Genomic DNA, 13,426 nt, shown 5'->3' on the forward strand with positions numbered 1-13,426 from the left:
CTATGATTTTGTTGAAGATATTTACTGGTCGTTTGAGCTGGGAGTCTTCACTCTCTTCTATACCTATTATCCTTAGGTTTGATCTTCTCATTGAGTCCTGGATTTCCTGTATGTTTTGGATCAGTAGCTTTTTCCATTTTTCATTATCTTTGACAGTTGTGTTGATGAGTTCTATGGAATCTTCTGCTCCTGAGATTCTCTCTTCTATCTCTTGTATTCTGTTTGTGATGCTTGTATCTACGGCTCCTTGTCTCTTCCTTTGGTTTTCCTATATCCAAGGTTGTTTCCCTGTGTCCTTTCTTTATTGCTTCTATATCCATTTTTAATTCCTTCACCTGTTTGATTGTGTTTTCCTGGAATTCTTTCAGGGATTTTTGTGATTCCTCTATATAGGCTTCTACTTGTTTATTTATGTTTTCCTGCATTTCTCTAAGGGAGTTCTTCATGTCTTTCTTGAAGTCCTCCAGCATCATGATCAAATGTGACTTTAAATCTAGATCTTGCTTTTCTGGTGTGTTTGGATATTCAGTGTTTGCTTTGGTGGGAGAATTGGGCTCCGATGATGCCATGTAGTCTTGGTTTCTGTTGCTTGGGTTCCTGAGCTTGCCTCTCTCCATCAGGTTTTCTCTGGTGTTACCTTGTTCTGGTGGCTTGTTCTGGTATCTGTCAGTGGCTAGATCGTCCTAGAGACCTGTGTGTCAGGAGTGCTGTAGACCTGTTTTCCTGTTTTCTTTCAGCCAGTTACAGGAACAGGATGTTCTTCTTTCGGGCGTGTAGTCTTTCCTGTCTCCTGGTCTTCAGCTGTTCCTGTGGGCCTGTGTCCTGAGTCCACCAGGCAGGTCGCTTGGAGCAGAAAAGTTGGTCTTACCTGTGGTCCCGTGGCTCAAGTTGCTCGTGGGGGGGGCTGCTTTTGAGCTCTCTGTGAGGGCGGCAACCAGGAGGACCCGTGCCGCCTTTTCCTGGGGCCCCCGTTCACCGGGGTCCCAGATGGCGTTAGGTGTTTTCCTCTGGAGTCAGAAATGTGGGCAGAGTGTAGTCTCTTCTGGCTTCCCAGGCATGTCTGCCCCTCTGAAGGTTTAGCTCTCCCTCCCATGGGATTTGGGTGCAGAGAACTGTTGACCAGATCCCTTCAGGTCCGGGTGGTGTCTGCCCTTCTCAGTCTTTTTAATGTTACTTGTATGTGTGTTTTCAAGGCTGACCATTTGGTATTGAGTAGCCAATGGGTGTCCTTTTCTAGAAACACTATTGCTCTCACCCTCAGAATTCCTCTAGGTATTTGTGTAGGGTTCCGGCCTCCTGCTTTCTCGTGTCCAAGTTAGTAAGTCTAGTAAGTCAGCATTTTTCAAGTACTTCTACACGTTTTAGTTCTGTAGTAATTTCATGTTTCTAGTCCTTAATACAGAGCATTTTACAGGTTATACTGAGATTATCAGTGCTAAAATTCTTATTTCATAATTACTGGCCATCTAGAGATTGAAAACCTTGATGTTCTTTTAATATTGGACAAACCCCTTATCTGAGATCTTCACAGCTCTAGGACACACATGTTCCAACACTATTTGGAGGTGTTCTTTTTCTTAGTTGGAACTCACTACTGCTTTAGGCTCTGTACATCAGCATTCTTTGAGTTGTCCCTGAATCACTGGTTTTGTGGCACTGGTTATTTAGAATTGAGTGGTGATGTTGGTGGTAAACTAATACACATCTAAGAGCATTTTTGAGCATCAGCTTCTGAGGCCACCTGGCGGGGGGCAGGGAGTTACTTCCTTGCAACAAACATAGAAGGAAGGATAAGAAAAATCCTCTCTCTCTCTCTCTCTCTCTCTCTCTCTCTCTCTCTCTCTCTCTCTCTCTCTCTCTCACACACACACACACAAAATGTATGGTGGGGATTGGGGGGCAACAACAGCCAACTTAATATTCAAAATATAATTTAATATTTATCACTCATATTTTAGGATACATGGTCAAAAGATTTAAGAAGGAAGTTGTGTTAGTATATAGCTCTTGAAATCTGGGTGTTGGTGGTGAGGTTCGGTCTGAACAATGCCTATCACGTTCTGTGAATTCGCACTGCCATATGTTAACATGCTGATTTTTGTCTGCATAGTCTCTCATTAAATTGGTTTATTTTAACTTTCAATTTATGCTTGTGTTTGAAACAGGACATGCTGCCATGGATATTGCAAAGGCATATGCTGATTATAGAATAATTGATATGATAAAAGAAAAACTAGATGAACTGCCCAAACCAACAGATAATCAAAAAATGAAAAGCAAGCTTCCTAAACTGAAGACAGAAGTCACAGATGTTAAGAAAGAAGAGGTAAAAACAAAAAGAAGCCACCAACTAGTAGCAGGACACCCTTAAGCTCTTGGGGCAACAGTGGCATTATGTTGCTGTGTACAGCAAGGGAGGGCAGCATCCTATGTGAACCTTTGGCAGTAATCACAAAGACATATCTAGCAAGAAAATTACTATTACTGAAAATTCTATACAGTACTCATTGTAAACAGAATCCACATGAAATACAAATGGGTCAATGATTAGGATATTGAAAAAAGAACTGATGTTGAATTTGTATCTACATGGTCCCACATTTTACAGATTTGTGAGATGCCTCAAGCATAGAGGAAAAAGACAGTCAAGAAGAAATTGCTATTAGTAAAGATGTCCTAAGTGCATTTCCAAGCTGGAGGCTTCTTTAGGGGCACACATGGTTCACTGGAGATCCTTGTAAGGCAGAGACCAGTCAATGAGAGTAAAGGAATAAAAGACCTCATGCCATCACATTGGGGGCCAGGGAACGCAGACAGAACAGAATGAGCTGAGTCAGGGAACTGGGCAGAAGACATGGAGTTCTGATTGTGGACTGATTGTGGCAGTGGCGTCTCTACCAACTGCTGCCCCTGCTAAACACACCGTTATCATTTTAGTACTATCCATAGCACGAATAGCCATAGATCAGGGATAGGTACCTTGAAAACTCAGATTATCTGTCCCCAGCAGGACTAATTAAGTGGAGTCCAACAAGGCAAACTAATTATCTTGCCGTGCCTAGAGCTACAGTACTTATAATATTCTATCTTATCTCAAATGTTATCAACTTCCTTTTTTCCTAACTTCAAAGTAAAATGTAGACAAAAAGGTATTAGTGAGTGCTTGATTTTAGCAATTTATACTTTAAAACTGTTTTTCCAGGGAACACTGTCATCCATTTACGCTGTGCCAGCAATAACAGAGGAGAAGAAAACACACAGGGATAATGTGGTTTACCTCAATTCTCTGATTACCAGTGGCTTCACTAAGAAAGTGGATATCACATTTATCCCTAAAAGGGTGAGTATTTTGAGGAAAGCCTCCATAACACAACAGAGAGCATACTCTCATTTTTTTCACATGCTGACTCCACACAGGTCATCTGACTAAACACCAGCATCTGTCTTTCACAGTCACCTCTGTGGTGGTCCCACAATCACCTCTGTGGTGGTCCCTTGGCCAGGTTCTGAGACAAAATGTTAACTCCAGAAGTCTGGCTCCATTTGTTACTATATCTATACTAGTAATTACATTTTCCTTAAGGGACTGGAATCTTCTTCAATCAATGGCATTTCTTAGAGCCATTCAGTCATCATATTATATAGACACTTGGTATTGTAACTTCTCAGACCCTATTCCTTACCAAAACATCTTGGAAGCTTCATACGATCAAGGCTGAACAAACTCACTAGTCTCCTAGAATATCTGCCCTTAAATAGGTGGAGACATCTGTGGGGAAAGGAGTTATCTTTCCAGTACCCATCCAGCCAGGCTGAATATGTATCACTCTCTGCCTTCTGTTACAAAAAAATAACTTGTCTTCTACATTACACTTCCCAATTCCTTTGATCTTGTGTGTTGCTATCATGGAACCAAACAGCAGTTGGCCCCAAGATGACTAGAGAAGAAATTGAAGGGCACTTCTGACCTCTGTTCCTAGAAGGGTCTCACCAGAAATAGTGATGTTCACATAGCCACCACGGTCATAAGATAGAGTAATGCAGTAGAGCGCACTTTCAATGTGTACTTGATAGTTCCAGTTGAAACTGGGAAGTCTTAGGGTGGAACTATAACTCATGAATAGAGTACTCATCTAGCATGTGCTTAGTTAAAAAATGTGTGAGAGTGAAAATTGCTGTCCATCATGCTAACAGCTGTCTCAACTTTGGCTGTTTTGTAAGATTTGGAGTCCTGAAGCCACAACAGCACAGCTGATCAGGAAGAGGGAACTCCGGAGAGAGAGGTTCACATATGAGGTGGACTTTGAAGACTTCATGATGCCTTTCCAAAAGAACATCACAGAGAAAGCTCAGGCACTGGAAGCAATGCTCAAGAATTAAGTCAGTACAGTAGCCTCCTGGGAGAAGTGCTCTGTGGCCTCAGAGTTTGGAGAAAGTACGTATTTCCATCAAAGCCAAAGCAACTCATGCATTAAGAATTTGTGATTAAAGACCAGTTCTTGCTGCAACAGCTATAACAATACTGAGTTGTATTATGCAGCTCCCTTTCAGGTTGCAATGAATGGCAGGTCATCCATATAAATTCCCAATCTTCACTAAGGGTAATGTAGGCCACATGGCAGTTATAAATATTGTCAAAAAGGTTTCAGATGTGCTCCATTATGTTTATTGAAAATAATTCTAGTGAGCATGCAAGAACCTGGGGTCAACTCCTAGAGCCATGTTTTAAAAAGAAAACTAACAATAGTGGTTTTGAATATAGACATATTAAGAAAAGCTCTTAACAATTACTATAGGTGAACATGCCTATAATCTCAGCACTGTGGAGGCAGAGAATCGAGAACTGGGGGCTATCCTGTTTATAACGAAACCGTATCTCAAAAAAGAGTACTGAGAACATAGCCCAGTGGTAGATAGTTCACCTAATTATATACATGGTCATGTGTTGGTTTACAATGTGAAATGATGATGATGATGATGATGATGATGATGATGATGATGATGATGATGATGAGTCTAGTAGGAATTGGCAGGAACACAAATTAATACCAGGAAAGGAAGATGCCATATAACCTGTAGATGTGGGAATTTGTTCCTCAAACCACAGTGTAAAAATGCCTCAAACACCTTGGGCCAGGTAAACTTTAAACATGTACATGCCACTGTTTTCCTCTATTCTGATACTGTAGAGTTCTTGAGTCTTGAATAGCAGTTCCGTCCCGTGGAAGCAACTCTCAACTAGTGACTAAACAAAATTGGAGTTTTGGTTGGATGACTGAAGTGTGGACCATAGAGCCCTAGGATAGTGTTAATGTCTATAAGGCCATATATATTTCTCCATCCTCCCAAATATACCTCTCTCTGCTTCTAGGTAGCTTCCTTAAGGGTCCAAACTAACACTCAAAACCATGGAAATAACCTGTTATGATCTTACTATAAAATAAAAATTTCTCTACTTTGGAGAAATTGCAACTAAGGGTCCATTCAAATGGACTTTATATAATAGCTGATGATTTGAGCAAAATTTCCAGATACTAGAAAATTCTATCCAAGCGTGATTAGAGATATAATATTCCCTTAATATGTTTGGAGAGAGGGAATCAAAGAATAAAGATGGATTTAAGAAATTCTGCATCAAGAACTGATAAAGGAATTATGGGGAAAAGGAGTCTAGCATGAAGCCCAGCTGTCCAATGGGAGTTAAGCTTAATGCCTGATTCCTTTTTAGGGAGAAGATATCCTTATAAAGCTGCTATTTAAGAACAAAGGGCAGTCATTTTACAAATATCCCTGGGTTTTTGTCATATGATTTTCCCAAGAACAGATGCAAACACTATGTTTGAAGCAACAATACCAAGAATGTGACATGTACCTTCTTCAGTACCACGTTAACCGGAAGTCGGAGTGTGGGAGGTTTGTGTCCCGCAGCGTGCTGTGTGTTGTGTCTTGGGGAGTATCTTTGAAAGTATATGAAGTCAATTTATGAATGTTACTCATTATAATTAATATATGTCTGGCTCCATGTGGGACAAGTGCTAATAATGAATGATATGATATTTGGTGTCAGGTTTCCATTTCTTAAATATATACCTTTCCTCTGATGGTCAAGGCTCTCTCTTCTCCATTAATCTTGGTAAGTTAAGCAGTATGCACTCATGTATTCATTTCTTACTTGACTGACTGACTGTGGAGACAACTCCAAATGCAAGTTGATTACTAGTCTTGCCATAAATTCCTCTTCTACCTTGAACTTTTACAACAGGGAAAACACGGGCGAATTTACTCCAGGTCCCTCTTCCAGGGGAGGTTTACAGATGGGATGCAGAAATCACAGCTGTGTAACTGTTACCACAAGCTTCCTATCTTTGGAAAATCCCAATTTTCTCAACAAGTTGGTTTTGTGTGTCCCAAGGGCCCAGTCTCCTCCCCTTTTTCTATTATTTTTTAAAAATTGGTTTTAAATATTTCAGTTTATATTATCTTAAATGTGCACATTTGTGAAGTATAACATGGTATATAGATTATTAATAAACATCAAATTATTGGACTGGAGAAATGGGTAAGAGAGCTTGTTGCTCTTACAAAGATCTTGAGTTCCATTTCCGGTATCCCTTTCAGGCCCCTCACAACTGTGTATAACTCCTGTCCCAGGGATCCACTGCCCTCTTCTGGCCTGCAAAGGCACTGCACACACACATGCTGTACTTAGCATTAATGTAGATGAAACACTCATATATGGAAATCTTTTAATTAAAAAAACAAACAAAAAAAACCCTTAAATTCTAATGCCACTTACTGCCATAGGGCAACAAGAGTGTGGACATATAAATAAACTTTCTTTTTCTGCTGTTAGTCTGCCTTTCTTTTAGTCTTATTCACAAGCTCCAGGAGCTGAACACAAAAAGGAGCAGAAGGTTCTCTCCTCTGTGTCAGCCTTTACCCTCACCATTAGATTAGCTTGACTCTCAAATTGTCCCTTATTCTCCCGGCAGAAACCATTAAAATTCAACTGCTAATAACTGATGTCTCCTGACATCAGAAACAAGAGAACTGAATACACTATCAGATCTTCATCTCTATCTCACTCATGTGTAGAGACTTTTGTAAACATAAACTGAGAGGAGACCGATCCTAATTTGCACTCTTTCTCCACATATGAAATTTTTTTCTTTCTAATGGCTTAATTCACTTGAAGTGGAACTGTGTGTGAAAGACATTCAAGTGGAGTTTAACACTAAGACCAAACAGAGTGAAGTCAGAGTTCCTCCAATACCCTGAGAAAGAAAGCATTGGTGGTGTTACCTGAGTTTAGGGACAGCAGCAGCAGCAGCAGCAACAGGAGCTGGGAGATGGGTCTCACCTTCAAAACCAAGCATAGGAAACATGTGTGTCCATCACAGTTATTCTGTATAGGAAGCTTTACTGGCATAAAAGTCTGTCAGTGTTACATGAAAAGATAGCCACACAGATTATACAACACCTAGACTTGTAATTATGCAATGGGTCAAGGGAAGTTTTCTGGGTTTGCAGAGTTTGGGGTATAAATCCTATATTAGCTTCTATTTTATTCTAACTTGTAACCTCTATTTTTTAAACAATAAAAATGTAGTACTTTGTAATAAACACATTCTTTTAAAAGACAAAAGGTTGGTGCACAGAGGTCTAGAGTTTCAAAGTGTCTAGAGTTTTTCTAGTCAGGAACTCTGAGTCAAGAACTGAAGAACAAGTAACCTGAGAAGGGAGCACCTCTGAGACAAGGGAGACACAGGATAGGCAAGTGAAAGAGGTCAAGCAGGGGAACTCCTGGGGATGGCAAAGGGTGGTTAGAACTTCAGCAAAAGATCCGGGTATCTGGATTTCTGAATCACCATTAATCCATACCAGCTAAGGGGTGAAGAAATGGTGTTCAGGGCCAGAGGTAATTCCACAGAAGACATGATACCTATCTTCTAGACAGCGTGGAGAAACTGTGGATGGATGCATGGCACAGTATAATGTGCTTATTTGATTTTACACCATGTGAACATGGGTAAAAACATGAGTTTTATATACAGACTCAGATTTGAATATTTTCCTAACTGTATGTCTATTTGCCAAGTACCAGTAGCCATGGAATCTTGGTTTCATCATTTGTAAAGAGGGGATAATAGTTGTGTGACCGTAGATAGTAGCTTCACAGGAACCAGCCAGATGTGTTAACAACCTCAGGGCAGCCAGCCATGTGCCCATGTACAGTTGGTAGTCAGCTGTGGTCCGCTGTGAACCATCAGGCAGAAAGGAAAACCAAAGTAGGCAAGAGGAAGAGGAGCAGCAGGTCTGGAAAGCAAGGCAATGCAAGTTTGCTAAGACACCCTCGTCTGTACTGAGTTAAAATGTTCAATTCTGAGTTTAAGTGACAGAAGCATATACTTATTTATGATGTAGCTGGCTTCTAGTAATCAGACGTGGGCAAATCATACTCGCTATAAGATATTGGTACTAATTCTAGTCATGGCAGTTTCAGTAGATAGTAGCCCAAAGGTTTACTTTTTAAAATTTTGTTTTCAGACATTGATTTCCTCCAGCATCGCAATAGTTTTGTAGGTTAAACTGGTTCATGGGAACAGGCTGAGTTAAGATCCCTAGTTCAAGTAATTTTTACGCAGTAAGTTCTCAGACAGAACTGGCCAGAGAAAGGGACAAGATGAAGCAGGAGAAAGAATTAAGGATGTGAAGTCAAGAATAAATTTGCTCTGGTCTGTGGCATGTGACACTGTGGAGGATGGATTATACCAATAGAGGTTGTCTTACCCACTGAGGAGGCTGGGATGTTACCTCCAGCATCAGACACTAGATAGCTCGTGGTCAGAAGAGAACCCTCACAGCCATCAACTGGCTGGGTGATGAGGGACTCCTATCAGGAAAGGTGTGAGAGTCAGTCTCCATCATCACCTTTACTAAAGAAGAAAGGCCTAATCAATGTGCTAGGGCACACCAACATGCATGTCTGTGAGACCATTTCCTGAGACCTCTAGGTCATTAGAGGTCCAAACAGTTTAGCTCAGTGGCAGATTCGAAATTTGAATAGATTGCTGGGTGGTGATTGGAAGATGGTTACTGGGAGTGTGTCCCTGAATGTCATATCTGGCTCCGAGACCTTCCTATTTCTGATTCTCTCTGATTCTATTTGCAATGTGATAGAGATGGTCTTGTGCCACATGTTCCTCCATAACTTCAGTGTTCACCCTCATGATGAGCCCTGGACCATGGAGCCAAGGGAGCCACGAGATCTAGTACACAAGAACAATACTCCAGAGAGGGAGGCAGCTTTGAGCCTCCCCTCTCATCAGCTGAGCGCGGATGGGCTAGCTGGCACAAAGGAGCACTAGCTGGCAAAGGAAACCTGAATAGGATACTGGCAACACCTTCCATAAATGTGTGCTTTGTATTGAAAAGTTTTAGGGCAGAGGTCGAGAAGTTAATTCTTTGAGGTCATTTTGCATATCATGCTTTCTTTTCAAATGAATTTGACTCCACAAGCCTGTCTTATTCACTACTAAGAATAAAATTGAAGCATGAATGAGAACAGCAATGCGAACTCAACTGCCATCTACTTAGAAGAATGCAATTCAAAATCCCATCGCCAGTTTCTGTTTCTTCAAACTTTAGTATTATTGGACATTGGGGTGTATAAACATCAGAGACAGAAAGATGATTTCTTCCCCATATTCTGGGATAAGATTACATCTACTAGGTACAAATGAATTGGCCCCAGTAAAGTTAGTTTAGCAACTTATATTAAATTTTCAATTTAAGAAATTCAGTATGGAGCCACAAATGATGCCCAAGAGACCCACTGAACTCACATCTTATATCGGAGGAGGGTGGTATAAGAAGAGGGAAGGGGGAGGTTGAGTTACCTTCTACAGAGAGACACTAATTTTATGAAGTCAACTGGACTTTATTGTGTGTTTTTTTAACCATTTCCATGAACTGTATGAATTTTGTGGATTTCTGTTTGTTTAACTTATGGATCCTAGGGGAAATTTACAAATGAAGGTAAATGGGACATTCGTGCAGATCAAAGAAACTCACGATAACATCCTCAGATCCTTCAGCAGTAATTACTACATCTAGCCATGTCTTAGTAACAAGGAAGAACTAAATATTCTGTTTGCATTCTGGAAGTCAGTGGAGAGTTCTTTTATCCCAAGTAAACCATTAGTGTGTGTGATGCCTGCATATTTATTCAGGATTACTAATGCTGCTGTGTTTCCCTTTTGTCTTCATAGGTAAGACTTTGAAGAGGAACTGATACACAAATCTGATCCCCCTAGATTATAGTGATTTACCTGATGATTTGAAAAACTCCCCTGGTTCTCTAAAACTGAAAGAGTATTATGGTCTTTTGTTCCTGAGGCTTCAGTATCAAGCTCCTGCCGAAGGAAGTGAAAAATACAACTTTCCTCATAGGAATTAATGAAATCAACATGTAAAATAAAATGAACAATATACAAAGTATTCTGGATAAGTCTGAGTGGATCCCCAGCCATAGAAACACTGCACAGCTAAAGAAAGAGTCAGCCAGAAGGGGGGAGTTACCAGCAATAGGACATCACAGGCATAGCCAGGCAGACCATGCATCCCTAAGTAATGTCCTAGTTAGGGGACCTCTATCTTATATGTACATCATCCTACCCGTCTAAACCTTCTATGTTGTCAAAGGCTAATATTGTCCTAATGTTGAGTCAGCCAGCAACCCCAACTCTGCACACATTTAACGTTACTCATCCACTCAGCACATGCTTATTTACTGCTGGTAATAGAATCCCTAAGCATTTTTCTTGCTCTTTACAAGGAGTAGCTGGTCCAGGTTGTACTCCCCAGGTTTCTGCATCATCTGGTTTCCAAATGGATTCAGAGAATGGAGATCCTATGTGAGACAGAAGGCAGAGGGAGATGTGGAGAAGCCAGGATAATTCTCTTTCCCTCCTTGCCTTGGGTAGCGCCCAGCCAATTGCTGTGTCTATCTCTGTCTCACTTCTCAGTTTCTACCTATCAGTCATGCCACATTTCTTTCAGATGGTCCGTTTCTTGTGTTCCATTAGTACTACCCACTCCCCCTGTCCTATCTCCTAGGGATAGTACCAATGGCCTTTGTTCTTAGATCTGGGTTACTTGGTAATGCCAATCTTCTCTGTAGACTCTTCTGCATATCCTTGGACCACTCATACCACCCATCCTTGGACATACTCTCCTTTAAAAAGAACCCTGAGGTCTCCCTTTCCTTGATGGGATCTTTATTTACTAAGTATCAAACTCTGGTGAGTCAAGAGGCAATGAATTACAAAACCAGACTTGGTGACTACCCCAATAATTGAAAACAATAATGCTTAAAATATTCTGCAATGTATTTCTAAAAGGTTTAATATAGATGAAACATTTGGAACAGTAGATGTGGTGGTTTGAATAGGCATGACTGCATAGACTTACGTGTTTACTTGGCTCATAGGGATGCCACTCTTAGGAGGTGTGGCCTTGTTAGAGGAAGTGAGTCACTTGTGGGGATAGGCTTTTGAGGTCTCCTATGCTCAACCTATGCCCACTGTGGAGGACAGTCTCTTTCTGGTGCCTGCAGATCAAGATGTAGAACTTTTGGCTCCTCCAGCATTATGTCTGCCTGCACATTAGCATGCTTCCTGCCATGATGACATTGGACTAAACCTCTTAAACTGTAAGCCAGCCCCAATTAAATGTTTCTGTAAGAGTTGAGGTGGTCAAGCTATCGCTTCACAGCACTAAAACCCAAACTAAAACACTAGGACAGAGTAAAAACAACCATAAAACAGTATAAGATTTCTAGTCACAGCTCTCTATGGTCTATCTTTAGTCATTAGGGATGATATACATGATACTCAAATTATATACAAATAAGATAGCTGTAAGCTCAGGCATGTATTGGAGCATCTTAAAATCACTGACCTTGGAGAGAGGCAGACACCCCTGGGTAACCAGAAGAGACTGCACTAAGCATACATTACTGATTCCAGAGGAAAACACCAAACGCCATCTGGAACCCTGGTGCAGGGAAGCTCCCGGAAAGGGTGGCACAGATCTTCCTGGTTGCTGCCGCCGTGGAGAGCTCATAAGCAACACCCCACGAGCAAACTTGAGCCTCGGGACCACAGGTAAGACCAACTTTTCTGCTGCAAGTGACCTGCCTGGTGAACTCAAGACACAGACCCACAGGAACAGCTGAAGACCTGTAGAGAGGAAAAACTACACGCCCGAAAGCAGAACACTCTGTCCGCATAACTGGCTGAAAGGAAACAGGAAAACAAGTCTACAACACTCCTGAAACACAGGCTTTTAGGACAGTCTAGCCACTGTCAGAAATAGCAGAACAAAGTAACACTAGAGATAATCTAGTCAAGCGCAAGAACCCAAGCAACAGAAACCAAGACTTCACGGCATCATCAGAGCCCAATTCTCCCACCAAAGCAAACACGGAATATCCAAACACACCAGAAAAGCAAGATCTAGTTTCAAAATCATATTTGATCATGATGTTGGAGGACTTCAAGAAAGACATGAAGAACTCCCTTAGAGAACAAGTAGAAGCCTACAGAGAGGAATCGCAAAAATCCCTAAAAGAATTCCAGGAAAACATAAATAAAAAAGTAGAAGCCCATAGAGAGGAGTCACAAAAATCCCTGAAAGAATTCCAGGAAAACACAATCAAACAGTTGAAGGAATTAAAAATGGAAATAGAAGCAATCAAGAAAGAACACATGGAAACAACCTTGGATATAGAAAACCAAAAGAAGAGACAAGGAGCTGTAGATACGAGCTTCACCAACAGAATACAAGAGATGGAAAAGAGAATCTCAGGAGCAGAAGATTCCATAGAAATCATTGACTCAACTGTCAAAGATAATGTAAAGCGGAAAAAGCTACTGGTCCAAAACATACAGGAAATCCAGGACTCAATGAGAAGATCAAACCTAAGGATAATAGGTATAGAAGAGAGTGAAGACTCCCAGCTCAAAGGACCAGTAAATATCTTCAACAAAATATAGAAGAAAACTTCCCTAACCTAAAGAAAGAGATACCCATAAGCATACAAGAAGCCTACAGAACTCCAAATAGATTGGACCAGAAAAGAAACTCCTCCCGTCACATAATAGTCAAAACACCAAACACAGAAAATAAAGAAAGAATATTAAAAGCAGTAAGGGAAAAAGGTCAAGTAACATATAAAGGTAGACCTATCAGAATCACACCAGACTTTTCACCAGAAAATATGAAGGCCAGAAGATCCTGGACTGATGTCATACAGACCCTAAGAGAACACAAATGCCAGCCCAGGTTACTGTATCCTGCAAAACTCTCAATCAACATAGATGGAGAAACCAAGATATTCCATGACAAAACCAAATTTACACAA

The 13,426-nt window shown here is 40.9% G+C and overlaps 1 protein-coding gene across 2 annotated transcripts; it reads left to right on the plus strand.

Annotated features, from left to right (window-relative positions):
• The first annotated feature begins 2,164 nt into the window (after positions 1–2,164).
• On the plus strand, positions 2,165–10,500 carry LOC116902018 (ankyrin repeat and EF-hand domain-containing protein 1-like). Of its 2 annotated transcripts, XR_004388034.1 has the most exons (4): positions 2,165–2,326; positions 3,203–3,340; positions 4,222–4,435; positions 10,272–10,500. XR_004388034.1 is itself a non-coding variant. In XM_032904290.1 (3 exons), exons 1-3 carry the CDS (start codon positions 2,177–2,179, stop codon positions 4,378–4,380), a joined length of 447 nt encoding a protein of 148 aa, XP_032760181.1. In that variant the 5' UTR covers positions 2,165–2,176; the 3' UTR covers positions 4,381–4,508. The 2 variants fall into 2 exon arrangements, 1 of the variants encoding a protein (XP_032760181.1); XM_032904290.1 differs by lacking the exon at positions 10,272–10,500 and having other exon boundaries at positions 4,222–4,508.
• Positions 10,501–13,426: the final 2,926 nt, after the last annotated feature.

This window comes from Rattus rattus, chromosome 5 (genome assembly GCF_011064425.1).
Source record: "Rattus rattus isolate New Zealand chromosome 5, Rrattus_CSIRO_v1, whole genome shotgun sequence".
NCBI lineage: Eukaryota > Metazoa > Chordata > Mammalia > Rodentia > Muridae > Rattus > Rattus rattus.

What these genes read in the sequence shown, in the direction of transcription:
- LOC116902018 (XM_032904290.1), top strand. Translation starts at nt 2,177, where the DNA reads ATGGATATTGCAAAGGCATATGCTGATTATAGAATAATTGATATGATA. An exon ending in CAGATGTTAAGAAAGAAGAG is followed by an intron (nt 2,327 to 3,202) that starts GTAAAAACAAAA and finishes CTGTTTTTCCAG; the next exon opens with GGAACACTGTCATCCATTTA. An exon ending in TCACATTTATCCCTAAAAGG is followed by an intron (nt 3,341 to 4,221) that starts GTGAGTATTTTG and finishes CTGTTTTGTAAG; the next exon opens with ATTTGGAGTCCTGAAGCCAC.